Here is a 26,296-nt window from a genome sequence, read left to right as displayed (position 1 = left end):
CTGAACAATTGTTGTTCCAGTGTTGCTACTTATTTCATTTCATCGAAGTGAAAAGCAGAGTGTAAAACTCGAGCATTAAACCCATTTTCCCCTCGACGTGTCTATCCACCCTCGCCGTACCGGCTCGGGTGGCTATTTAAACATCTCGGGTAAAAGGCTCGTTTTATGCCCTTTTTGTACAATCTACTATTGGGTCGTTCTCGCGAGTCGTTCAAATTCAGTCATTTTTTTATTTTTCAAAATATTGTTGATTTTTGAGAATTTTATGCTTTCAAATGGTTCACATACCCGCGTAGAGTAATATATGAGTAAAGGCGTCATTGTGCAGGTTATGATTTAGGATTTTTTTGAAGGAAAGTAATGAAGGCTCGGATGGAAATGAAATATGTCAGGATGGCAATGAGTGCGTTAGGAAGGTAATGAGATTTATTACAAAATTAATGAAATATGCCTAGATGGTAATGAGTATATATGGAAAGTAATGGGATTTTCCGTAATAATTTTTAATGATTTAATTGTAATAGGGATATTTATACATATAAAAACTAGCTAATTAGTGTGAAGTGATGTTTATAAGGTAAAACTTGTTTTTAATAGTATTTATCAGTTCTTTATTAAAAATGAAAGTTTCTTTCACTAATTATAATATAAAAAATCACAAAAATAGCCGCTATTGTAAGGACCTACTAACCATTACCTCTATTAGAGGTTCTTTCTTACACGACTAGGTATATAAACAGATCAAAAATGATATCTTATATCTTTTCAATCTCGAATTGTCACTTACAATTATTTCTTCTACAAATGATATTTTTTCTGTTTTGTTTAGAGCTTAATATTTTTGTTGCATTTTTCTTCAAACAGTTTCATCAAATTTATTAATAGCTTTTTTTAACTTCTTGAACTTTTTCTTCTGGCTTGTGGTAGGACCTTGTGCAAGGTCCGCCCGGATTGCTACCACCATCTTGCTCGCTAATCCTGCCGTGAAGCGGCAGTGCTTGCACTGTTGTGTTTCGGCGTGGAGAGTAAGACAGCCGGTGAAATTACTGGCACGTGAGGTATCCCATCTTAGGCCTCTAGGTTGGCAACGCGTCTGCAATACCCCTGGGTAATCTCTTACCATCAGGGACCCATTTGCTCGTTTGCCATCCAGTCGAATAAAAAAAATATGTCTTTTATTTATTCGTTAACTTTTTTTCCACGCTACATATCTTCTATTGTTTTTGTTACGTTCTTCTGTTGTAACTCTAGTTTTTGGGTTCGCTTTCTTAAAATATCTTTTTCTTTTTGTAATTTTCTTTCTTCTTCTTTTAAGTTTTTGATTACTTTCATGGCTTTATAGCGAACTTTTCTGACTGAAGTGGATTCTTTACGTATGCCACGCATTTCTTCTTCTATTCCGCACGCGGGATTTTGTGCTAAACGGTCCACATCTGGCACAAGTGCTGTGCCCTTAGTGTAAGTTATCGGTTACAAAATACGTCTCGATCGCGTTCGCGTTAAAATCTCAATTTCTATAGAAACACAAACATCGCAAACGTTCCGCTAGAGGCGCTGTTCGTGTTTCCATATAAATTGAGATTTTAACGCGAACGCGATCGAGACGTATTTTGTAACCGAAAACTTACACTAGGGGTACTGGTACAGTCAAGGGTAAAGATATCGACACGGCCAAAGTTTTAAAAACATCCTTTGCTAGGTATGTATTCGATAGCTGCTTTTGATTCTGTGATAGTATGTTTCAATAAATGGGGCCTTAAAAAGGGTTTACTCTGTTTTTTTTTCTCAGGATATATATACCTTCTTCTTTCCTTTTTTTTTGAACTATGTAATTCTGGATCACTTTTTATCTTTATATATTCTTGTTTTATCCGGAATCTGTCTTTTGCTAAAAATTCTTCCCTAGTTAGCTTTTTTGTGTTAACCATTATGCTCATCTAAAAAGAAATACTACATTTTTATAACTATAAAACAACATATCTTTATAATTAAAATAAGTTTTCATTAAAATAGGCTTTACCAGAACTTTAAAAATAAATGTTACTTCGAACAATCACTACCCTCCAAACATGCTCATTACCATCCAGCAAAAAATTGGAGGGTTAGGATGGTAATGCCATGGAGAGGAATGAGATATCGGACGTTTTTCTCGATTAATAAATTCCAAATGTAGTTTGAACATTTTATATTTATATCATTAAATAAGTGATCACAAAGCATTCTAATGTGAAATTAAACAAAAAATAAAAATAGTACTTATTGCATAAAACGCTGGAAAGTAATGAAGACCAAACTGTGACAAAGTACTTTTTGTGCACGTAAATCCAGAATTTCTTGCTAGCGGAACGCATGTCCTCCAATGACTAGATGCGGCGGCACACTGAAGCGGTGCGGGGCGGGAGCAGTGCACTTACTACCGCCACACAGGGAAGAACTTAGGATTTATTTAATGTTTTGGTATCGCGGAAGGAAATGATAGTTTTCGCTGGACAAAATCATAATCTTCATTCTTTCTATTATGAAGTAGTTTTAAAATTGTGCAAACTTACAAATTTATTCCTTAATAGTTAGTTAATTAGATCGCTTCAAAAAATTGGAAGGTTTTCTTTTTAAAAGTGCTTAAATACATCGAACTATTTATCAGCACGTCATTTGGAACGGGAGGGAAATGAGATTTGACACTATGTTTTTAACCGCGTAAGTTTAATAATAGGTAAAGGCCTTCAACGCAAAAGACTCCTTTACTATCTTTTTGAGACCGTTCTTTCTGTATACAACGTTTAGAAAAAAGAACATTTTTTGTACCGATTCGTCGCCTGGAATGGCGATTTGAACGACTCACGAGAACGACCCTATTATGTTATAATAAAACCGTTTATTTCGAGCAACGTGGCCCATTCAATACCTTACAGACTAATATACATATAATAAACAAAAACAAAATTAAGTAGGTGGCTGGTGGTAGGTGTTAACTAGGTCCCTGACGTATTCGTCTGCGGCACGGTGCCCCGGAACCGCCGGAACACGACGTCTCGCTCCGCTCAGCTGTTTCCACCAGAGATGTGCTGTACGCGGATGTGTAAATGAAGCGTTTCTATTGGTTAGTGATAAACACATCCCTCGCAACACATCCTCGCACATTATTGGTGGAAACGCTGCTTTATTAGGGATATGTGTTTACTCATAATAGACACTTCGTCATAAAATGAAATTTAGACATTTCAGTATTTCATTCTACCTAGGTACTTAAATCTAAAAAAAAAAATTTTTTTCCTATCGTTGTTTTGTATGTTTGTGGAGTCGCAGTACAAGTTAAAACTTGTATTAGTTTGTATGTACTGTATTTGTTGTATGTGTAGCATTCTATTTTACAAGTAAAGATACTTACTTACTTACTTAATTAGACAAGCACTCGATCTCAAACGCCAAATTTTAAAAGACAGACCCAAGCCCTCCTATACTTATACATACAATTCACAAGGCCAACTCTATTGTGCACCCTGCGATAGAGTTTTCAAGACTAAGTTCGGTCTAGCGAGCCATATTAGAGCGCACGCTAGAAAATAAGTGTTTTTCTTTGTTATTATAAGTGTTTTTTGCAAAATTTTATACAATGGATATATTTAGTCAGGGTCGCCGTCATCGAAACCGATGTGGAGGACTATATATATATAGACAAGTATGACTGGACACCACTGTAAGATACGGTCATGAGCATTGAGCGTGCGCGTTAATTTGGGACTCATTTCGTGAAAAAATCCTTTGAATTGTCATACAAAATGACAGATATTCGATCCTAAGTGGGTCCCAAATTAACGCTCGTGACTGTACATAAATGTTTTTCAGGATTTTTTTAAATAATCATATTTGATTGTCACCTTGCATCGGAGAGATTCGGAGTCACGCAACGACCGATAAAGTGAGATATGATCGGATTTTCTTTGCGCGATACGAGAAGAATCGCAGTAAGTGAAACAAAAGCCTGCACATTTCAAGTATATAATTAGGATAAGTGTTATTGCTTCAGCAAAACACGAGATTTAATTACCAATTTTTAATTGCACTCTGATAGACATTGTTCGATCAAATATCAAAGCTATAGCAATATGTAGATCACAGAGATAATGAGGCAGCAGACGACCTTACAACAAAATAACGATGCCGGCGTTACCGGCCGCCACACAAATTGTATTGGAACATATTAAATTACTCACGGCGTAGGACGTCCACCAACTAGATGGACGGATGAACTTTGTTACAGTACGATTACTTGAAGTTAACACTTGACAGATCGGCGTGCCTTCAGTCAATTTTCAACTTTGAGGTCATACAAATAAAATAGTTTTTATATAATCTGTAAACGTGGGTAGCGGTATACTAAAAATGGCTTTATTTGTATGACGTCAAAGTTGAAAATTGACTGAACGCACGCCCATCTGTCAAGTGTTAACTCCATGTAATCGTACTGTAAGCCTGCATTTTCAGCAAACATGTGCGAAGAGGTGTTGCAAGGAATGTGTTGTCATGACATGAAACAATCGATACGCATCATTAACCCATCCCCGTGCAGCGGATCTAGTGAAGTGGACGTTCTGAAAATTTCAAGTGTCTAACTATTACGATTCAAGAGATAGAGCCATGTGACAGAAAGACGGACAGACAAACAGACAGACAGCGGAGTCTCAGTGATAGGGTTCCGTTGGCACCCTTTGGGTACGGAACCCTAAAAACTATCCTACTTATGTCCTTCTCAGGGTCTCAAGCTATCTCCACACCAAGTTTCGTGACCGTAATACTTTTTACATGTTCTGTCACAAATAAAAAATTTCTTTCTTTATTTTATTTCTGTTTGTGAGGGACTTCATTTAAATTTGAAGATGGACACTATCGCTAAAGACAGTTTTTGATGTTTGTTTTTTTACTGAACTTCGAGCAATCTGAGGATGAACTATGGTTGAGTTTGAAACGCTTCAGTGCAGTTTGGTGATGGTGATAGTTAGGTTGGTGTGATTTTTGTGTGCGGACAGACAGAGAGAGAGGAGCTGCATGAACACACATTTGTTGCATAGACATAGCTATCCATAAGGTCGCGGCTGAGCAAAGTAATTGTTTATAATAGTTCATTGATATGGACATGTAACAAATAATGGACAATTGACAAATAACGCCTGATTAAATATATATTTCTTTAATTATCGTTTGTGCGTACAGCCTGAGCTCGCCGTCGCCGCCGGCGCAGTTGCGTCCGCGCAGGAATCACGCCGCGCGCGTGTGGCACAATCGGCCGCGACTCAATGTTGCCTGGCCTAATACAATACCAAACGCTGGCAACACTTAATATGGCAGTGGCTTGTGTTAAATCGTGAGCTTTCGAGATTGGAAAATGCTTATCTATCACCGTGGGGGATACACTAGCTTTTGCCCGTGTCTTGCTCGATTCCAACGGGATGAGAATGTAAATTTTCCAGCGCAATGGAGTTCTGGGAATATCACCATATCCTAAATACATAATAATATACATATAAAATCACTGTACACTTGACAGCAATTAACCTAGTCCCAAAGTAAAGCGTGTGTTATATTTATATTATACCTGAGTTGACCGTACTAGGCAACGGATAAACATAGTAAAATAGATAGGTACAGTCACCAGCACCAATATCTGACACAACAAGCGTGCATAAATATCTGATACGACTCTATTTCTAGGGCCGGAAGGACGTGTCAGATATTTTTGCACGCTCCGCTGTGGCAGATATTAATGCTGGTGACTGTACATACTTGAATACGAGTACATCTTTTAGAAAGAAAGAAAAAAGAAAATAATATATTTATAACAGCAGTGACACATTACACAGGTTAGAAAAAATAATAACAATAAGAAATGTTGCCGCTATAAAAAGGTCCCGGCTCAGCATATCGCTGGTTGAAAACCAGAACTGGTCTTCCGCCGGGCCACAGAAGAGTGAAATTACGGAAAGCAACAAGACTCGACACCCAAGACCCGAGAACAAATATTCGTATCTTTCATACAAATATCTGTCCCGGCCGGGGATCGAACGGGACGTCAAGCTTCGTAGTCAAGTTCTCTAACCACTGGACTATCCAGTTATCTAAGTTTTATCTCCATTGATATAAGTAAGCATTTTATTGCGAAATTTATATTTTGAGCCGTGCCGCGTCCACTTTGAGAATAGGATCGCCTTATTTCTTTTTTGTTTTTCATCACGTGAACCCTGCCAAAGGCAGATCTTTTAGGCGGGGTGTCCTTTTTATAATTTTTATTTTTATAACATGTATATATGTATATTAAGTTAAGGTATCTTAGGTTAGTTCTTTATTTCTTCTTTTTTTAAATGTTAATTTCATATGTTTTATGTATAGTTGTTTAGTTGTAAATAAACAATATGCATTTAGAAAAAATAGTTTATCGACTCTACCATCTCACATCTACATTTCAATAAGGTGGATAGTATTCTTAACCTTACATTCCACAGTTAACAATTACACCGTTAATTAACTCTTAACCGGTTAGCCTTAACTGTTTAAATTGCGATTGTGAGACCGCCGTGTAATTATGCATAAAGGCTGGGATTCGGACCGTCCATTAAAATATTGTTTAATGTAGACTTAACTTATATATAGGGCCTGTTTCACCACTTGTTCACTAACTTTAAGTGACGGATATTAGTGATGCCGTCTCTGTTTGTTTTGTCCGAATAAACAAAGACGGCATTACTTTTATCTGACACTTAAAGTTAGTGGACAGGTGGTGAAACAGGCCCATAGTATAATATAGTGTATGTTCCAAATTCGATCGAGACATACGGGAGTGAAGCAGGCCAATAAAAAAAAACTACAAATTTCAGTGTTAGCAAAATATATTTTATGCAGTATGGAATCATTTTAGATTACTCACTGATTTTTTGGACCGTTTGGGATCATCTGGTCATCATACATTAAAAAAAATACAGTTAAATAAAGTGATACAGATACATTTTACAGTTAAAAATACATTCATATTTAAATAATAAAAAGAAACACTAACATTACAATATGGGTTGCCAGAAAAGAAAAGGAAATGGCATAGGCCGGTCTCCTTTACCCTTCTTATTCTTAACAAATACCAAATGCTGATCTAAACCCCACCACCACTGCACTAACAAGCATTTAATAAACAAACAACAATCATAATTAGTAAAACACGTGATTAACCATTTCGCACATGACGAATTTACCGCTCGCCCTTGGCACATATACGCACGCGAGGCCAGGTCAAAGACATAGTATAGCAGACATTACAAGCCATCAGTTATACCGTCGTTGTGAATGTTTTGTTTGTTCTATTGTTTGTAATATGACAGAGAAAATACAAGCATTGCTTAGTTTGGGACTAGGTCAATGAGGGCTATCGTTTTTTGTCTCACTAGATGGCGCACTGTTGCGTGAGGTTTTTAAGTATGGCTTTCAAAGTCTGTTATTACGGGCGTGAAAACAAAGTTTAGATCAAAATCATATTTAATACACCTTAAAACCGTACCATAAAAATATCGAGCATGCCACAGTGTTGCATAGTCCCGTTTTGTTCGGAAAAAAGGGAGGACAAAGGTTTTCGAAAGACAAAACTGTCTCAAAACACAAGCATTCATTGCCCCGGAACGCATATTTGCCATAATTAATTTCAGATATTGCAAAATATTCACAAAATTATTCTTATTATAAATAAACCCGCGTAGCTCACCCAAAAACTATGCGATTTGACATTTCGGAGACCTCACGCTACACTAGCGCCTCTAGTGGCGAATTCATACGCGATAGCCCTCATTGGCATTGTCCTATGTTTTAGTTTTTATAGCTCATACCTAGTTTTTTTTTCTTTGCCCATTTTGATCCAGTGAAAAACATAAAAAAATGGCGGCTAAGTTGAATAGTTAGAATTATTAAATACGTCGTTGTTGACTTCGCCGATAAAATAATTGAGATCTATAATATGGTTATTGCAGGTGGTAGGACCTTGTACAAGGTCCGCCCGGATTGCTGCCACCATCTTGCTCGCTAATCCTGCCGTGAAGCAGCAGTGGTTGCACTGTTGTGTTTCGGCGTGGAGAGTAAGACAGCCGGTGAAATTACTGGCACTTGAGGTATCCCATCTTAGGCCTCTAGGTTAGCAGCGACCTCTAGTGTTGCAGATGTTTATGGGCGATCGTGATCTCTTACCATCAGGAGACCCACTTGCTGGTTTGCCATCCAGTGGAATAAAAAATTTATAGGTGCAGAATTCTGTGTAGAAAATCCTGAAATTTTAACATAAGAACATGCAAAATTCTAAAACGAATTTATATAACAATTTCTCGTTTCTTGACCACAAAGTTTGCTATAATACAATACAATATAATAACTCTTTATTGCACACCAACACAGCTAGCAGTACGAAAAACACAAGTATATACATACATAGAGATTTTCTAAGGTAAGCAATAGGTGGCCTTATCGCTTCAGAGCGACTTCATAAGATATGTAAATTTTTAAATTTAAACAGACAATTTGTTATACATGTATAATCAATTGATTCCATTTCGGATGTAATTCAAGTTCAGGACTTGACTTGGCTACTTTATTTATATTTATATACCAACAAACCAAATTTTAGAAAAGTAACATAGACAAATGTAATATAGTTTGTACGTAATAATATTTCACGGGCAGTTAAGTTTGTTTATTTATGATTCCATTACACGGTTATAATCGTTTTAACCGACTGCGCAATTAGGTCGGTAATGGTTTTGTTTTAGCGTTTTTATGCGTGGAAGCGTGTGTTTTATGGGTTTGTATTAATAATTTTAATAATGTAATGTCCTAAAGAGTTATTGCAATGAAATAGTATTTAATTTATGTATGTATGTTAACGTTTTACTGTAGAAAACAAAAGAAACAATACAATTGACAAACTTTGAGACACTTGTACAAAGCCGGATTTATCGCTTTAAGAGATTTCTACCAGTCAACTTTTGGTTGGATGAGAGGTTTAATCAGTTAGGGTCCGACAAAGAGTGAGATTAAATAAATAAATGAACTTTTTATTAGTTCTCTTTTTGCATGCACTATACTTTTTTTTTCATTCACATGTAACAGAAAAAAATACTTAAGCTATTACAATTTTTTTTCTAATATATTAGCTAAGTCTTTAATTTATATAATTAATAGGATATTTCAAATGTAATTGCTTCAATATATATTTACGTGAATACAAGTACTTGGATTCAATTTTTTTAAAAGACTTGGAAAAGAAAAGTGAGTATAAAGAGTCCAAAAGAAAGAGAAAGAGTTCCAGCAGAAAGCTAGAATACTTAAGTCTCGGAATATTAAACATTTTGAAGGGTTGTGGAATTATTTATATTTTAAGTTTCCCGTGTGGTGTCGGGTTAGAATTACACCTCTCCATTACTTCCGTGGATGTCGTAAGAGGCGACTGAGGATATAGGTTAAGGTATACCGTAGGCTACAGCCTGGCAACCTGTCACTATTGTACCGTTGTTTTTGTCAAACTTAAAACCTAAAAGTGCTAAAAGTGGCTCCTAAGCGGTAATGTTTCGTTTGCTCTGCCTACCCCATTTGGAAATACAGGCGTGATGTGTGTGTGTGTGTGTGTGTGTGTGTGTGTGTGCTCGTGAAAGATCTTATTTTTGGGTTTAGACATGGACAAGTCGTCACCGTCACCGTCCCAGTCTATAAGTACCACTGCTGGGTGTGTGAGCGGTCTCCCCTCTGAATATTACCTTAACTTTATAGATATAAGATAACATTTATTTGCAGAGAAAGGATACATTCCTTTCATAACTTTACAACCATTCCTGATATCTGATTCACGTCTTCACATCTTCAGGCTGATGATTATCTACCGGGTGTGACCTGTAATACGGTGTATACTGCCCTGCTAAGCCAAAAGGCGGTATCTAAAAAAAAAAATTTTTGAGTTATTCATCATGATATCGGCCATAGGCCTCCCCCATAGACCTCCAGTTGCCTCGGTTGGAAGCGGCTTGCATCCACCGTGAACCCGCGACTTATTATGAGTTGTTATTACTATTGTATAGCTTAAGACATTGTACACTACATGGTTAAATAGCTCAAAAGTGATTTTTTGAGATACCGCTTTTTGGCTTACGAGGGCAGTAGGTAGAAGGGTAACTGCTCTTCTTTCGTTTACACGTATTTCACACTTAACCATCTTTAACTCTACATCTCTTTGTTACAGACCAACCCGCGCCGACGCAGAAGAAGCGTCCGGCAGACATGACGCTAGCAGAGCCCCCCCATACCATGCAGATCGCACAGATCCTCATATCGCTGCTGCACGCCTGGGGCCTTGACCCGGACCTGGACCGCGTCTGCGAGTCCAAGCTGGGCCTGCTGAGACCCATGGTAATCCCCCCACCTCCCATGGTCCTGCCTGCCTCGCGGTATACGGACGGAATAATACAATAAAATGCAAATATTCTTAATGGCACACCACAACCTCATTAATAAATCTTTACATTGACACAAATTCAGGGTAGAAAATAGGCGGTCTTATAGTTTAAAATCGCGGGAGCCGCGCGCAATTTCTTGACTCCCTAGAAACATACGGTCCCAGCCTGAAATGTCCTGAATAGTGGGAGATTCGCAGCATCGGTTGTTGTTCTTTGGCCTTAAATGCTCTCATGCTGACCACCAACGCAACTGTACCAAAAATGCCAACTAAATTTGAAAAAAACAGCTAAAGAAAAGCTAAATACTTTTGATGTAAAATGGTCATTTTGCTGTTAAACGTTTAGTTAGGGAGGGGGAGGGATAGTACAGAAAAACGTTACGGCGCGTTACATGGGGGAAGGAAGGTCAAAAGTCTTAAAAATGCGTTACGTAATACATGAACACCCCCTACTGGGAGGCCTGCCAACGCTTCGTCTTCCAGTTCGTGGCCGCCACTCGAAGACTTCTCCCCCGACGGTTATCCGTTCTTCGAGCGATTTGACCCAGCCATTGCCACTTCAACTTTAATATCCAACGCTAATACCTATCGTGTCTCTCGTGAAGGTGCCGGTATGTTTCGGTGTGGTCTCCCGCCACGGTCACATGGCTGTCCAGCTGCCGACGCGGCTGGGCGCAGCCGCCGCCGGCGCTCCCGAGGACCCTCGCCTGCTCACCACCGACCTGCCGCCGGAACTGCTTCGTCAGGAGAAGCTTACCAGGTGGGGGGAGTCAAAGACAAAATATCTGTACCTATACATCTGGTCAATTTACTCATTACACTCTTGCGTACTCAATGCACGATATAGTCCGACGGGCTGAATTGATTTTTATGTACACACATAAGTCTTCTATAATGCGTTCAAAAACCGTTGGCAATGACCAGCATTAAACAACCGATATTACTATGTATGTAAGCTTGATAGTGGAATCCAATATCTTAATGGTTACTTGAACTGAAATGTATATTTCAGAATCATATTGTATTTATGACATTGGGAGACTATACATCTTCAATATGTTTTTTTATTTTAATTTATGACGGTGGACGCATTCTACACTTCTACTGAACGTAGATATAGTTAAGATGCTTAGTTTTAGTTTTGTAACTAAGGGGCCCCATACATCCCTGTATTTTTTTCTTTAACTTTATACTGTAGTTTTTAAGAATTTTATTTATAATTGTTTATTTTGAAAAAAAAAAACTTTCTGCCAAGTTTCTTGCGGCGCATTCTTCTTGGCAATGATGGTCATTCAGAAAGCGCTGTTTGTTTTAAAAAAATGACGTGTAAAAGAGCCCATTGCGGCCTATTTAGATTATAAATGATTTGAATTTTTCTAACAAAGTGTATCAGTGATGTTTCCTGAGCTACGCGACAGAATACCACACTTAAAAGTTGTTTGATCCACTAACGTGCGATGTGCCCGTAACTCCCCGCAGGCTGTTCTCGTCGAAGCTTCACTGGGAGCTGAGCACGACTCTGACCACGAACCACCTGCTGTCCATAGTGGCGCTCGCCAACACCCTCATGAGTATGAGCAACGCGACCTTCGTGCCGGAGCACGAGTTCCATCGCCGCTTGCACAGGTACAAAAAAAATTAAACGACTATAAGTAGGAAAATCCTACCCACCAACCCCTAACCCCACCAAACACCAACTGAATGTCAATCCCGTACCTGGTTCCTGGATCTTTTCATAATCAATTTTGCTATGTTTTTTTAGCAGAATCGTGTCGTAATGTCATTTAACGTCATTCGATACACATTGCTATATAGACAAATAAAGTTGTTTACTATGATAAGGCTCCATGGTGGCCCTGGCCCAGGAATCATATTGGTTGACTGTACGTAGCATTTGAAGCAAAAAACCCACCCTGGTATGCGCTACAGTTTCATCGAGTATAGTTCTTGAAATAGTGCGTCTTTAACATTCCAACGCTGTTATTCTTCAGACCGTCAACAAGGTCCACGGCCTCGTGGGCCGGCGACGAGGAGCGCGCCGAACAACTGGCCGCTCAACAGACACACATCAAGCAGGGCTGGTCGCTGCTGGCGACACTGCACTGCGCGCTGCTGCCTGACAAGGTGGTCGCTGCTGGTAAGTGGTCGCCGCCGGCTAGTGAGTGATCGACGCCGGCAACACAGCGGCTCAACAGACACACATCAAGCAGGGCTGGTCGCTGCTGGCGACTTTACACTGCGCTCTGCTGCCTGACAAAGTGGTCGCCGCCGGCTAGTGATCGCCGCCGGCAACACAGCGGCTCAACAGACACACATCAAGCAGGGCTGGTCGCTGCTGGCGACTTTACACTGCGCTCTGCTGCCTGACAAAGTGGTCGCTGCTGGTAAGTGGTCGCCGCCGGCTAGTGAGTGATCGCCGCCGGCAACACAGCGGCTCAACAGACACACATCAAGCAGGGCTGGTCGCTGCTGGCGACTTTACACTGCGCTCTGCTGCCTGACAAAGTGGTCGCCGCCGGCTAGTGATCGTCGCCGGCAACAAAGCGGCAAGCAGCTACACATCAAGCAGAGCTGGTCGCTGCTGACGATGCTGCATTGCGTGCTGCTGCTGTGCATTTACCGTCGGCGACTCGTTGATGTGTTTTGCTTTTTATTGCTATGCTGTCAAATTTAATGAAATAAAGAAATAGACATTTTTTGTTCTTTTAGTACAGATAACTCCAAAGGGGTATCTTTACACTTCTAACTTCTAATTCCCAGTTTCCGCCAAAATACGGTGCTGCCAGACTTCAACTACCAAACTTTACAATTCTTACCCCCTGTTTCACCATCCATTGATTAAATTTATTTGACGAATAAAATGTGATGCCGTCTCTGTTTGTTTTGTTCGAATAGACGGAGACGGCATCACATTTCTCCGTCAATCAATCAATCAATGGGTGGTGAAATAGCCCCTTAATGTTTAACACTGATCCGTACAAGTCCGCTTAATAGTTGCGACATTTTCACGCAGGCGCGAAGAACTTCAAGCGTCCGCAAGTGGAGATGTTGGCCAGGAGGTGGCAGCACCACTGCCTGGAGGTGCGCGAGGCGGCGCAGGCGCTGCTACTCGCCGAACTCGCCAGGTAACACTAGCAGAAGCACGCGGCTTTGGCTACTTGGAATAAGCAGGCGATACCACCATACAATAAGAAATATATATACTTATAGAATACAAATCTGCGCTCCTAAGCCAAAAGGCGCTATTAAAAAAAACCCCTTTGGAGTAATTTATACCTGTGATCCAGAATGTCTTAAGCTACACAATGGTATTAATAACTTAAGTGTTTTTTTTAGATAGCGCCTTTTGGCTTGGGAGGGCAGGAATATTCTCTCAAATGATTTAATGTCCAAACTCCAGACGATGGGATAGCCTAGTGGTTAGTGAACCTGACTACGAAGCTTGAGGTCCCGGGTTTGTTCTCCGGTCGGAGCAGATATATGTATGTGGGATTGCATGAAACGGAACGCAAGAATGACGTATGATAGCTGACAGAGATGGTATGACGATTGAGTGAATGAGTGCGAGAGAGAAAGAGGATGAGAGTGATTTGAAGGATGAGAGTGACTGCTGCATCCATCTGTAATTTTTCATTTATTTTGTTAATTATATTTTTTCGAAGTTTTTCAAAGTGTTTTTACTTTAGCGACAAGCATTTTCCCACATGTATGAAAAATTTGAATTTTTTTAATGTTTCTTGAAAGTATGTTTATCCGTTGCCTACTTAGTACCCACAACACAAGCTATACGTACTTACTTTGAGACTAGGTCAATTAGTGTCAAGTGTCCCATGCATGATATTTATATTTAAGATTCGATGTGATGTGTGTGAATCGTTGTCCGCAGAATGGGTCCCAAGGGTCGCAAGGGGCTGGTGGACAACTGGGCGCAGTACCTGCCTCTGTATACACACACGGAGAGCATCAACCCGCACGCCGCGCATAAGGAACCCGCGGAGAAGGCCGCCAAAGTCGTGAGTACACTGTTACTAGTGCGTTGCCCGACTAATTTCCGCTCTCGCTACTACACTGTGTAGTAGTGTGTAGTCTACACAGTCTCACAAAATACACACATACACACGCACACACACACACGTTAGAAAGGACAGAACAAACAGGCAGGTGCAGGTTGCAGGTGGTAGGACCTTGTGCAAGGTCCGCCCGGATTGCTACCACCATCTTGCTCGCTAATCCTGCCGTGAAGCAGCAATGCTTGCACTGTTGTGTTTCGGCATGGAGAGTAAGACAGCCGGTGAAATTACTGGCACTTGAGGTATCCCATCTTAGGCCTCTAGGTTGGCAACGCGTCTGCAATACCCCTGATGTTGCAGATGTTTATGGGCGACCCACTTGCTCGTTTGCCATCCAGTCGTTTAAAAAAAAACGCTAACGCGTCTCCACTGAGCGAGCCGGCTCGCGCGGCAGCCATTTTCTGATGGATTTTGAGCCCTGTGTCGAATAAAATCATGCCTCATGCGCGAGGCGACTCGTACAGTGGAAACCGAAATCAACAGAAAGAAGTGACTTCAATTATTGGAAGGAAGAGCAATGAGGGCTATCGCGTATGAATTCGCCGCTAGAGGCAGAGGCGCTAGTGTAGCGTGAGGTCTCCGAAATGTCAAATCTCATAGTTTTTGGCGAGCTACGCGGTTTTATTTATAATTAGAATAATTTTGTGAATATTTTGCATTACCTGAAATTAATTATGGCAATTATGCGTTACGGGGCAATGAATGTCTGTGTTTTGAGACAGTTTTGTCTTTCGGAAACTTTTGTCCTCCCTTTTTTTCCGAACAAGACGGGACTACGCAACACTGGTTGCTCAATATTTTTATGGTAAGGTTTTAAGGTGTATTAAATATGATTTTAATCTAAACTTTGTTTTCACGCCCGTAATAACAGACTTTGAAAGCCACACTTAAAAACCTCACGCAACAGCGGCGCCATCTAGAAAGACAAAAAACGATAGCCCTCATTACCATCACTTTATTATATAAGTTTCTACCCTCGTCATACCGTGTGGCCAAAAGAGTTAAGAAGTGATGAAAACGATTGTGATTCCGAGTTCGTTAAACAACAAGACCTTATTGGAACTCAAGATACAGGCTCAGCCTAGTTTGGGGTCCGCCAGACATCTCTTTTATACCTAGTGCCATCCACGAAGACGTGATTTTGACAAAATTGGATATTAATGACATTGTAAGAACCACGGCACGCGCCATCGTGAATTACTCTACCTACACGTGTTTTTTAAAGAAACAAATTTATCATTATTATTCGTTGGGAACCTAGGGGTAATTTATAAATTTGCGCTTGTTTTCCTAATTGAAAATAGTCCCGTTTGTGACTAAGACCCTTCTAGCGAAACTACGTCAAATAAAATCGACGAATATAACCTTACCCCCGACATTGTCACTTCAAAGTTCAAAATCTCAAAAACGGCTGAACCATCGCTAGAAAAACTGTTTTCAAATCGGTTCACCCGTTTAAGAGCTACGGTGCCACATACAGACAGACACACACACAGACACACATAGCGGTCAAATTTATAACACCCCTCTTTTTGCGTCGGGGGTTCAAAAACAGAGGTTTTTGACCTATGATAGTTTTTTTTTCATCTTACAATTTGAATAAAGATATTTTGACTTTGACTTTAAATCTTAAGTGACATTCCATATTTTAGCAAGAAGAAGAATTCGAGGAGGAAGAAGAAGAAATAGTCCGCAAGCCTTCCTCGATAGCGGAGCTGAAGCGTAAACAGACGACAGCTGTCGTTCTACTCGGCATTATCGGAGCGGAGTTCGGCCAGGACATCACTAGCGAAGGTATGACATCACTAGGGGAGCTACAAGTGTTGCCTATCGTATTTTATATGAAAAGTTCGTATTTATCGTATCTCAATTGGACGTAGTTATGCAAACAGGAACCAACCCACCTCCCCCCAAAATTGAGATAAGTATGCAACAATTTACTAAAATGCACTCTATCGAGTTGATAGAAGGTGCATTTATTAACTTGTTGCATACTTATTTAAATTTTGGGGGGAGGTGTGGGTTGGTTCCGGTTTGCATAACTACGTCCAATTACAACATTATTCACTCGATCTGTAATGTAATCTGCTGTTACGGCTCCGTTTCCACCAGAGATGTGCGAGGAATCTGTTTTTTATGAAACAATATAAACGCTTCATTTATTTTGAACATGAAACTACCGTGAGATTCACTCGACCCGGATAACTCACGTCTTAAATCGAGTTTAGCTCGACATGTTTCGGGCTAATCCGTAGCCGTTCGTCTTCGGAGCAACGCGACTCAGCGGCTGCTGCAACACGCGCACTGCGAAACACACGAAACATGTCGAGCTAAACTCGATTTAAGACGTGAGTTATCCGCTTCATTTATGTTTAAACTTCGCCTCGCTCCGCTCAGCTGTTTCCACTAGAGATGTGCTGAGCCAGGATAGGTAAATGAAACGTTTCTATTGGTTCATGAAAAACACATTCCTCGCAACGCATCCTCGCACATTTGCCGAGTGGCATCCATTTTGGTGCTTTGTTAACTACTGTTATATTTAGATGAAGATTTCATATACAAACTTTTTTAACGCCAAATAAATCAATTCTATTCTATATGTTTAAGCTGCTATATAAAATATGTATGTATTATAAATGAAATAATTTATTTAACCTAATTATTTGTAAAAGCGCTGGCAACTCTAAAATTGACAGGTAGCTAGTGAAGTTGACAGAAGATACAGTTCTAATATATTTTGAATTGTACAAACTGTACCTACGTCTCGTTATTTTTTATATACTGGCCATGATGCTGGCTTATATTTTTCATAAATTTTGTGCGTCTTGTTGTTGTGTTCTTGTGTCTTCTATCCTTTTCACGAAATTCTGCTTGTTTTCCCCCATTTTCGCTTTTTTACTTTTATTGATTGGCAATCCGTTTTGGCGTCTGTAGGTGCGGCGGGCAACAAGAGACGCAAAGATGGCGACAGCAGAAAGAATTCGGTCGTAGAAGGTAAGGATTATTAGGTTTTTTTACGCTGCAAGCATATTGTCTCGGAGAATTAGCTTTATTTGCGTTTTATTCATTTTAATGTTTTTTTTTATTTTACTCGAACTGGTAAACATTGAAAAACAGAAAATATAGCCTAAAGCTGATAATCGTTTGCATGTCCTAAAACAATAATGCCAAAACAAGTGTCTGTCAATTTGAAAGTTCGACTTTAGCGACATATTCATTTGATAGGAACTTGTTTAAAAATTGGTAGACCACTTATTTGGCTGATGGTACATGCAGCTCCTCCAAATTACACAAACCCAACTATCAGCACCATCACACTACGCTAACAGTTTTGAACTCAACCTCGATTGTGTTAGTTAATACTTATGAGTGAAAATCCTGAAAGTTTAACATGATAGTAAATCATCGTTTAGATCTTTTTTACCAGAAAACTACTCAATATGCGAGCAATTTGCATTGCTTAACTAACCGAGTTGTAAAAGATTTTTAAAAATTAAAGAAAAGACACGAAGTTATGGACGTTTTAAATTGTCAGTTAGACAGAGATCCGTCAAAGTTCAAACTAAATTATTTTTTTCTAGAAAGAGATGGCATATAAACTTCAATCACTCATATACCTATTGCTTATTTTTCAGCAGATATTGATAATTTTTACGGTTTATTGTTTTTATTTTGCGGTTTTCTATCAAGTTAAATTGTTTAAGAGAAAATTTTTGCTCCATGTATATATCGACACTACTTTGAAGAAATCTCGTGTCTAAAATGAATATGTCAACAAAATTGAACCTTGACACAATGTTCATAAAGTTTTTTTTAAAGTAGTGACGATATTCCCTATTCTATTGATGATTTTTGTATTCTACTCGTATTGGCGTTGAAGGGGTTGCACAGGAGCTTTACGTTCCAGGCTTCAACCTGTCGGCGTCGAACAACCTGGCGCGGCTGACGGCGCTCGCGCTGACGCACCTGCTGCTCGCGCCGCCGTGCCCGCGGCTGCCGGCGCACACGCCGCTGCGGCGCGCCGCCGTCGACCTGCTGGGGCGAGGGTTCACCGTCTGGGAGCCCTATCTGGACGTCAGCCACGTGTTGCTCGGTCAGTACACGCGCCGCCGTCCCGTTTACTAATGATCGCCACTTCCGAAGAACGATTGCTCGAATATGTTTGTCAAAACAGATGTTTGCTATTTCGAATGAACATTCGCTCAAAACAAAGAGTTCTGAGCACTTAATAAGTGGAAACGCGGCTTTAGAAAATGCTTGTCTCTGTTCGAATGCAGACAGCTTCGAAATAGAAGTACCTACTCAAAAATAAAAAAATCTCTTACCCACGACAGAATGGAGAAGGTATATGCATTTAGGGTGAGAAGTTGTTTGTTTGCGCAAACGAATGTTCCCGTATATCTTTGTTTTATTATTCTACTGGATGGAAAACGAGCAAGTGGGTCTCCTGATGGTAAGAAATCACCACCTCCCATTAACATCTGCAACACCAGGGTTATTGCAATTGCGTTCCCAACCTAGAGGCCTAAGATGGGATACCTCAAGTGCCAGTAATTTCACCGGCTGTCTTACTCTCCACGCTGAAACACAACAGTGCAAGCACTGCTGCTTCACGGCAGGATTAGCGAGCAAGATGGTGGTAGCAATCCGGGCGGACCTTGCACAAGGTCCTACCACCTGCAAAACGGTTGCATGCAACGGCCTCTAGAACGGTTGGACCGATTTAAATCCGGTTTTCTGTATTGGCTTCGTAATTTATCGACGGTGGCTCTTAGATATGTGTTATGGCGCTTATCCGCTGGGGGGTGCTACGGGAATCATTTTTCCCTTGTAAAATGACCATCGGATGTTCCCCCTAGACTGCGTTACAACCAGAGATGTGCGAGGCTATGTTGCGAGAAATGTGTTCTTCAGAACCAATAAGAACGCTTCATTTACCTCGCCTCGCTCCGTTCAGCTGTTTCCACCAGAGAGGTGCGAGGCGAGGTAAATGAACCGTTTCTATTGGTTCATGAAAAACACATTCCTCGCGACACGTCCTCACACATCTCTGATAGAAACGCAGGCTTATTTTCATTGCATTTCAATGAGGGCTATCGTTTTTTGTCTCACTAGATGGCGCACTGTTGCGTGAGGTTTTTAAGTATGGCTTTCAAAGTCTGTTATTACGGGCGTGAAAACAAAGTTTAGATTAAAATCATATTTAATACACCTTAAAACCGTACCATAAAAATAACGAGCATGCCACAGTGTTGTTTAGTCCCCGTTTTGTTCGGAAAAAAGGGAGGACAAAGGTTTCCGAAAGACAAAACTGTCTCGAAACACAGACATTCATTGCCCGGAACGCATATTTGCCATAATTAATTTCAGATATTGCAAAATATTCACAAAATTATTCTAATTATAAATAAACCCGCGTAGCTCACCCAAAAACTATGAGATTTGACATGTCGGAGACCTCACGCTACACTAGCGCCTCTAGTGGCGAATTCATACGCGATAGCCCTCATTGTGTTATATTGGTCGCAGGCCTGCTTGAGATGTGCTCGGACGCGGATAAGCTGGTCCCTTCAATGAGCTACGGGCTGCCCCTGACCGCGCAGGCCGACTCCTGCCGCACGGCCCGCCACGCCCTCACCCTCATCGCCACCGCCAGGTAACCTCCAGTTTTATCCAGCACAGCTCATTTAAGGTAGGCGTCCACTTGTCCGCATCGTACGCTTCGGACGTATCGGAGGATGTTATTTTGTATAGAAATGTGCGATGCTTACAATGCGGACAGGTGGACGCACTTATATGAGTTTCATATACACTTAAGAATAGCTACGATCAGTTGAGTGCGATGCCGATTCGTACATACTGTCAAGTGGACGTTTACCTTTAGACTCCAAACACCACCAGATAATATATATATCTGTGTATTTCATAAAACCATTTTACAATTTAAGTATATAATTCACGTATCTAATCTTTATTTTTAAAGATTCTATGTGCTAGGCTATGAGTGACCAGTGATGTTCCCGCGCTCCGACTTCTGGCCGGAGGGTGTGGTGCACCGCTGGTTTAGGTTAACGACGAAGACTAAATTCAAAAATCCCTTAATATTTTATTGTTGTGATCATCGCGGCCTGTGTACGTCCCACTGCAGCGTACAGGCCTCCCAGAACGAGAGGGCTAGTGCGGTAGTTCCCACGCAGGCCCAGTGCGGATTGGGAACTTCACACACACCGTAAAATTTCTTCGCCGGTGTGTGCTGGTGCACTTACGTAGTTACTCAGTAATAGTTGTGACAATTGTAATTTTTTAGTCTTTTTGTATATCTACTACCTATACTCGTAGTTGAATTTTACAGTTGCTCTCATTATTGTGTAATGCTGTAATTTTTTATCAATCACTAAATAAATAGAGTGTGCTTGTCGCAAACCGCAACCTGTAAGGAGGCGATACGGGGGGACAAATGAAACTTACGGGTGCTGTGGAAATACTGTCTTTTCTAAAGCCTTAGGTATAACTTATATAATCTAAGTTGTATATGTTGGGAGTGTGTGTGCGAAGCGCAACTCACACTACAAACCGTCCCCTCATTTCAGGCCAGCAGCGTTCATAACGACAATGGCGCGCGAAGTCGCCCGCTGTGCGGCCGCGCAGCAGAGCGGGCAGCCCTCGCCGGCGTACCACGCGCTGCAGAAGGGCCGCGCCGAAGTGCTGCGCGGTATCGAGCTGCTCATTGACCGGATGCACAACGAGGTCGCTGAGCTGTTGGTTGAGGTAACAATATCCTGGTCACGGCACCAACTGTAACGTCGTAGTACTTTTTTGCTAGCAATGCGGTTCCCACGCGTTGCAGTGTGCGCTGAAGTGCTGAGGAGCACCAAACTGCTCATTGACCTGATTCACAACATAGTTGCTGAGCTGTTGGTTGAGGTAAGAATATCCTGGTTACAGCACCAACTGTGAAATTGTAGTACTTTTTTTGCAAGAAATTTGGTTACCACGTGCTGCAGAAGAGCCGCGCCGTAGTGCTGCGGGGCATCGAGCTGCTCATTGGCCGGATACACAACTTGGTCGCTGAGCTGTTGGTTGAGGTAATAGAATCCTGGTCATGGCACCAACTGCATTGACTCACAGTATCCTGGTCATGATCAAAATTTTAATAGTGAGATTAGCATGCGCTGGAAAAGGGGTGGACTGAAGTATTTTAAGGCATCGAACGAGATCACTGAGCTGTTAGTTGAGGTAATCGATCCTGTCACGGCGCCAACTGTGACATTGCAGTACTTTTTTTGCAAGCAATGGGGTTACCACGCGCAGCAGTGCGCCTTGAAGTACTGAGGGCATTGAATTCTTATTCACCTGAGCTATTTTACCAACTGTAACACGGCACCAACTGTAACGACTCTCACAGTCTTCAATTTTATCAATGAGGCAACCACGAGGTGCGAAAAGGATAGAGTAAAGTACAGGGGGGTGTTAATTGATACATATTGATAAAATACATAATAATATCACAAAACTATTGGTTGAAATAAAAAATAAACGACATCAATGGTAACAATTCATGCCACGCACTTTATTATGAAGCCGCATCTTAGCTGAACCTTTAATAAATGAATTTGCAGGTGATGGATATCATCCTGCACTGCGTGGACCAGTCGCATCTGAAGAGTAAGGGTTTGAGTGACGTGTTCCCCGCCATCTGCCGCTACAACCAGGTCTCCCATTGTCCCGCCACGAGGAGGATCGCAGGTATAGATACTTTATACGTGTGATACTTTCGCTGATATAGACTAGAAAGAGAAAGAAAAGAACATTGTCCGTTCAGTGGGCACAATTAAGATTTAACAACTGACATTGTGTATCCAGTGGGCAAAATTAAGATTTAACAACCGACATTAGATATTCAGTGGGTGGGTTAGTTTTTAGATAAGGTCCTCACTGAAAATCAGCGCCACGGCTTGCCGTGGCATTATGCTGAGTGGGGACCTGTATTTAGCGTCATGTATGTCTTCATCTGTTCTATGTTTGTTTTTTATGGCGTTAAAAAATGTATTTTCTTTTTTTCTTTCTTTTCTTTCAATTAACAACTGGTATAAAATGTTAAGTGGGAAAAATTAAATAAGCGACATTGTGTGTACAGTGGGCAGCCACACGGGGCAGCTGGCGATGTACGAGCTGCGCGCCGGACGCTGCCAGTCGCTGGCGGCGCACAGCGGGCCCGTGACGGCCTGCGCCTTCAGCCCCGACGGCCGCTACCTCGTGTCCTACGCCACCGCCGACAACCGCCTGTCCTTCTGGCAGAGCACCGCCGGTGAGTGCGACGTAGGGGCCCCGCGCCGCGCGCTGCCAGTCGCAGAAGCGAAGCGAGGAAGAGAAGCGGGAAGCGGGAAACTTCCGCGAATGGACAAACCGCACCGTTACTTTCTCGCTCCCCTCCGTTATCTAGCTCTACGCCTCCGCAGCTATGCTCTGCATTATTTTCTCGCTCCGCTCCGCTATCTAGCTCGGCTCCTATAGACAGCAACTTCGCTTCACATTACCTCCTTGCTCCGACCACAGTGGGCAGGCGGCCTATAAGCGTTGGTCTAAGATCCGAACTTGAAAAAGTCTGCACCGGTCTGATAATAGAATGAAATGTATTTAATAATAAATTTAGTATATAATAAAATATATTAGAAATGGGTTTGCAAAAAAAATCCTGGACAGGCTATTTTAAATTAATTTAAAAAAAAAATTTTGTTGCATCATCGAGATAATAAGAAATTTTATATTGACTCAAATTATAAAACCTATAGAATATGTAGACGTTGGGTTTGCTATTGTTTACCTGCACGAACTACTGTGTTGCCAGGTTTCAACTTAAATAGTTAATGTCGATGCCAGTTACTTTCACTTGGTTAGATAATAGAACAAATTGTATATCAGCATTATCGTTGTTTTATTGTGAACACGTTGATATAGGGTTGTCTGTATTTAATAAAAAAAACATTAAAAATTATATAGAAAAAAATAGCTGTCTAGGATTTTATACCAAAACTATTTCTAATATGCTGAATTTATTTTTAGGGCCCGTAATTTTGCGTGCGGCTATTGACAGATTGTAGGAAGATAGCACCGCTTTTTATCGATATTATCGCTTTTATCAGACTATTATCAATGCAGTTAATATATCTAAATAAAATAACACTTGCAAGCAAATACCTACTCACCTTATCAACCCTTTATATCTAATCATTTATTCGTAATTATAGTGATTTCAATATAGCAATCTAAACGGATTCAACTTTCCGATATTTCGAACTTTTTTCATCATTGATCGCTGAAAAAAGTACGTATCATCGAAAAGTTTGAGGTTTTCGATAAAAAGCGGTGCTCTCTCCCTACAATCTGTCAACAGCCGCACGCAAAATTTCGGGCCCTATACTATTTATTTATTATAAAATACATTTCATTCTATTATCAGTCCGGTGCAGATTTTTCAAGTTCGGATCTTCTACTACGGTGTTTGTTGCCTCGTACAGTCGAGGAAGAAAATATCTGAACATGCTTGTAAGCTGTTAATAATAGAGTCGTGTTCACATATTTTTGGTCCAATTTTTGTAAAAAAAATATAAGAACTTGACTGTACGTGTAAATTTGGAATGGAACGTCAGCTGAGGTTTGCTCTACTGTTTTTGCAGGCATGTTCGGTTTGGGCGCGGCGCAGACACGCTGCGTGAAGTGCTACAGCACGGCGCCAATGGCCGACGTGGCGCGGCTCAACCCGGCGCGGCTGGCGCGCCTCGTCTGGACCAACTCGCGCACCGTCACGCTCATGCTCGCCGACGGCTCCGAGACGCGGTTCAACGTTTAAACGCGCGTCACGACTATGGGCGTCACGCCCATATGCGTCACGACCATGTGCGTCATGACACGTGTGCGTCACAGGCACCTATAACACTAAGCGCGGCTCCACTTTTTCAGGGTTCCGTACCTCAAAATAAAAGAACCCGCCCTAAATCTCTTATTCGTTGTTAAAAGTCAACATTATATCGAAATCTTGACAATATTATTTTTGTTATAAAATAGTCTAATCTAGAAGTTGTTTAGTGTTGTAAATTACTAAAAATTGTTTAATCAGATACTTGTTTTGATGTGATTTGAATATCGTATGTAAGAATATAACAAAACTATTTAAATATTTATTATTGCACTTTGTGAATAGTTAAATAACTTTGAACTTATTCGTTAAATGAACGCATATGTGCGTTGAAGGCACACTTAGCCATATAATTAATTATGGTCAAAATGCTTTTGTACAATAAGTAACAGAATGAATTCAGTATAACAATTTTTTATTTATTTTATAAATCAATGCTTGACGACGCACGTTATTGAACGGAGAAAAACAATTTTTAAGAGACTTCTAAATACATCAGAGTTATAAGGTTTGAAAATCAGCATCAGACAGAGAAAGAAATACTAGCGTGACATCACACGCAAGTAGCGCCATACCTACTGCAAAAAAAGCGTTTTAGAAAGAGATAGACATGTGATATAAAATTTTCAACAATTTTTGTTTGTTTTCTTCGCTAAACATGGCGTATATGTAGTATTTTCATAAAGTTAATTCAGGAATCATCAAAATTAAATACTAAGTTATATAAAAGTGGAAAAGCATGTACCTAACAGTTAATAATTATTATTTTAAGTTTTTCAATAAGAAGATGGAACAATATTATTTACCTACTTTCTAATACATAAATAAACTAGCTAAATTGCACTTAAAACTAAAAGCAATTTTGCTTTTTAATTTTGCTGCAAATGACCATTATATAATCAAGAACAATCTTGTCAAGTCTAAATTTAGTAATATTTAGTCCTATTATCCATGTGATATCCAAAGTGTATTATTAAAGTGTAAAATTCTAGTTGGAATTTATGTTTATCAAATCAAAAATAAATTATTGCTATTTATACTTGTTTTATTTAGTTGTTTTGTGTTTGTTTAGTTTAGATAACCTGAATATGCTGACAAATTATTATTCATAGCAGTATTATATAAATCCAACTTATATTATAATTGCGACAGTTTACAAACTGTATGTTTACTCCTTCATGTTAAAACGACTGAACAGAATTAGATGAAATTTGGTATGTAGGTAGCGTGGGAATATCAGGTTCAAATCTCAACCCCTAGATGTAGTCATGAGAATTGGCATAGTTGTTTTATTTTCAACGTAAGTGAAAGCCACGATATATCAATCAATCAATCAAGTCAGCCCACATCCACCCACAGCTGGGTGGCCTCTTCATTTTCACGCCACTTTGCCCGGCCCTGTGCTAGTCTCATCCACGATATATATATTTTTTTATTTCCATATGATTTTGGTAAATCCAGGAATTTCAATTCAACTGCCAGATGTAATGCTTTACGCGTGCGAAGCCACAGGTAATGTCTAGTTACTAATATTTTTAAACCAAGAAGTAATTTACTTTAAAAAACTACATAAGGACAGACTCGCGCCATGACATGTGACATTAGTTAATCCATTCCGTTCGCGCCAGTTCTTCTGAATCCATTTATGACAGGGCAAGTGAAACAAAAAACATTTGACCATAAAAGAATATATCATTATTTTATTTTTAATTATTTCTTAACCTATCTTAACAGAATATGGCAACAGTACTGGCAAATAACAATGTACGCAAGAATTAGAAAATCACATGACAGTTGCGCCACCGTCAGAACTAAAGTGACATGCTTGCAGTGGCGTGACGC

At 40.3% G+C, this 26,296-nt stretch overlaps 1 protein-coding gene across 4 annotated transcripts in view; it reads left to right on the top strand.

The window, feature by feature from the left end:
• Rbcn-3B (WD repeat-containing protein Rbcn-3B) overlaps positions 1 to 25,491 on the top strand; it is a 174,062-nt gene extending 148,571 nt beyond the window's left edge. For all 4 annotated transcript variants that reach the window (XM_074108971.1, XM_074108973.1, XM_074108972.1 and 1 more), the window contains 14 exons: positions 10,256 to 10,422; positions 11,074 to 11,228; positions 11,948 to 12,094; positions 12,460 to 12,605; positions 13,482 to 13,593; positions 14,355 to 14,481; positions 16,191 to 16,332; positions 17,473 to 17,532; positions 18,446 to 18,631; positions 20,068 to 20,194; positions 21,129 to 21,306; positions 22,158 to 22,284; positions 22,676 to 22,846; positions 24,216 to 25,491. In XM_074108971.1, the coding sequence (XP_073965072.1) occupies positions 10,256 to 10,422; positions 11,074 to 11,228; positions 11,948 to 12,094; positions 12,460 to 12,605; positions 13,482 to 13,593; positions 14,355 to 14,481; positions 16,191 to 16,332; positions 17,473 to 17,532; positions 18,446 to 18,631; positions 20,068 to 20,194; positions 21,129 to 21,306; positions 22,158 to 22,284; positions 22,676 to 22,846; positions 24,216 to 24,388 (2,018 nt within the window). In that variant the 3' untranslated portion in view covers positions 24,389 to 25,491. The remainder of the gene's footprint in view (positions 1 to 10,255; positions 10,423 to 11,073; positions 11,229 to 11,947; positions 12,095 to 12,459; positions 12,606 to 13,481; positions 13,594 to 14,354; positions 14,482 to 16,190; positions 16,333 to 17,472; positions 17,533 to 18,445; positions 18,632 to 20,067; positions 20,195 to 21,128; positions 21,307 to 22,157; positions 22,285 to 22,675; positions 22,847 to 24,215) is intronic.
• Positions 25,492 to 26,296: the final 805 nt, after the last annotated feature.

The sequence above is a fragment of the Choristoneura fumiferana genome, chromosome 27, assembly GCF_025370935.1.
Source record: "Choristoneura fumiferana chromosome 27, NRCan_CFum_1, whole genome shotgun sequence".
Taxonomy (NCBI): domain Eukaryota; kingdom Metazoa; phylum Arthropoda; class Insecta; order Lepidoptera; family Tortricidae; genus Choristoneura; species Choristoneura fumiferana.
Note: the sequence above shows the minus strand (reverse complement) of the source record. Positions and strands in the feature narration are given on the sequence as shown.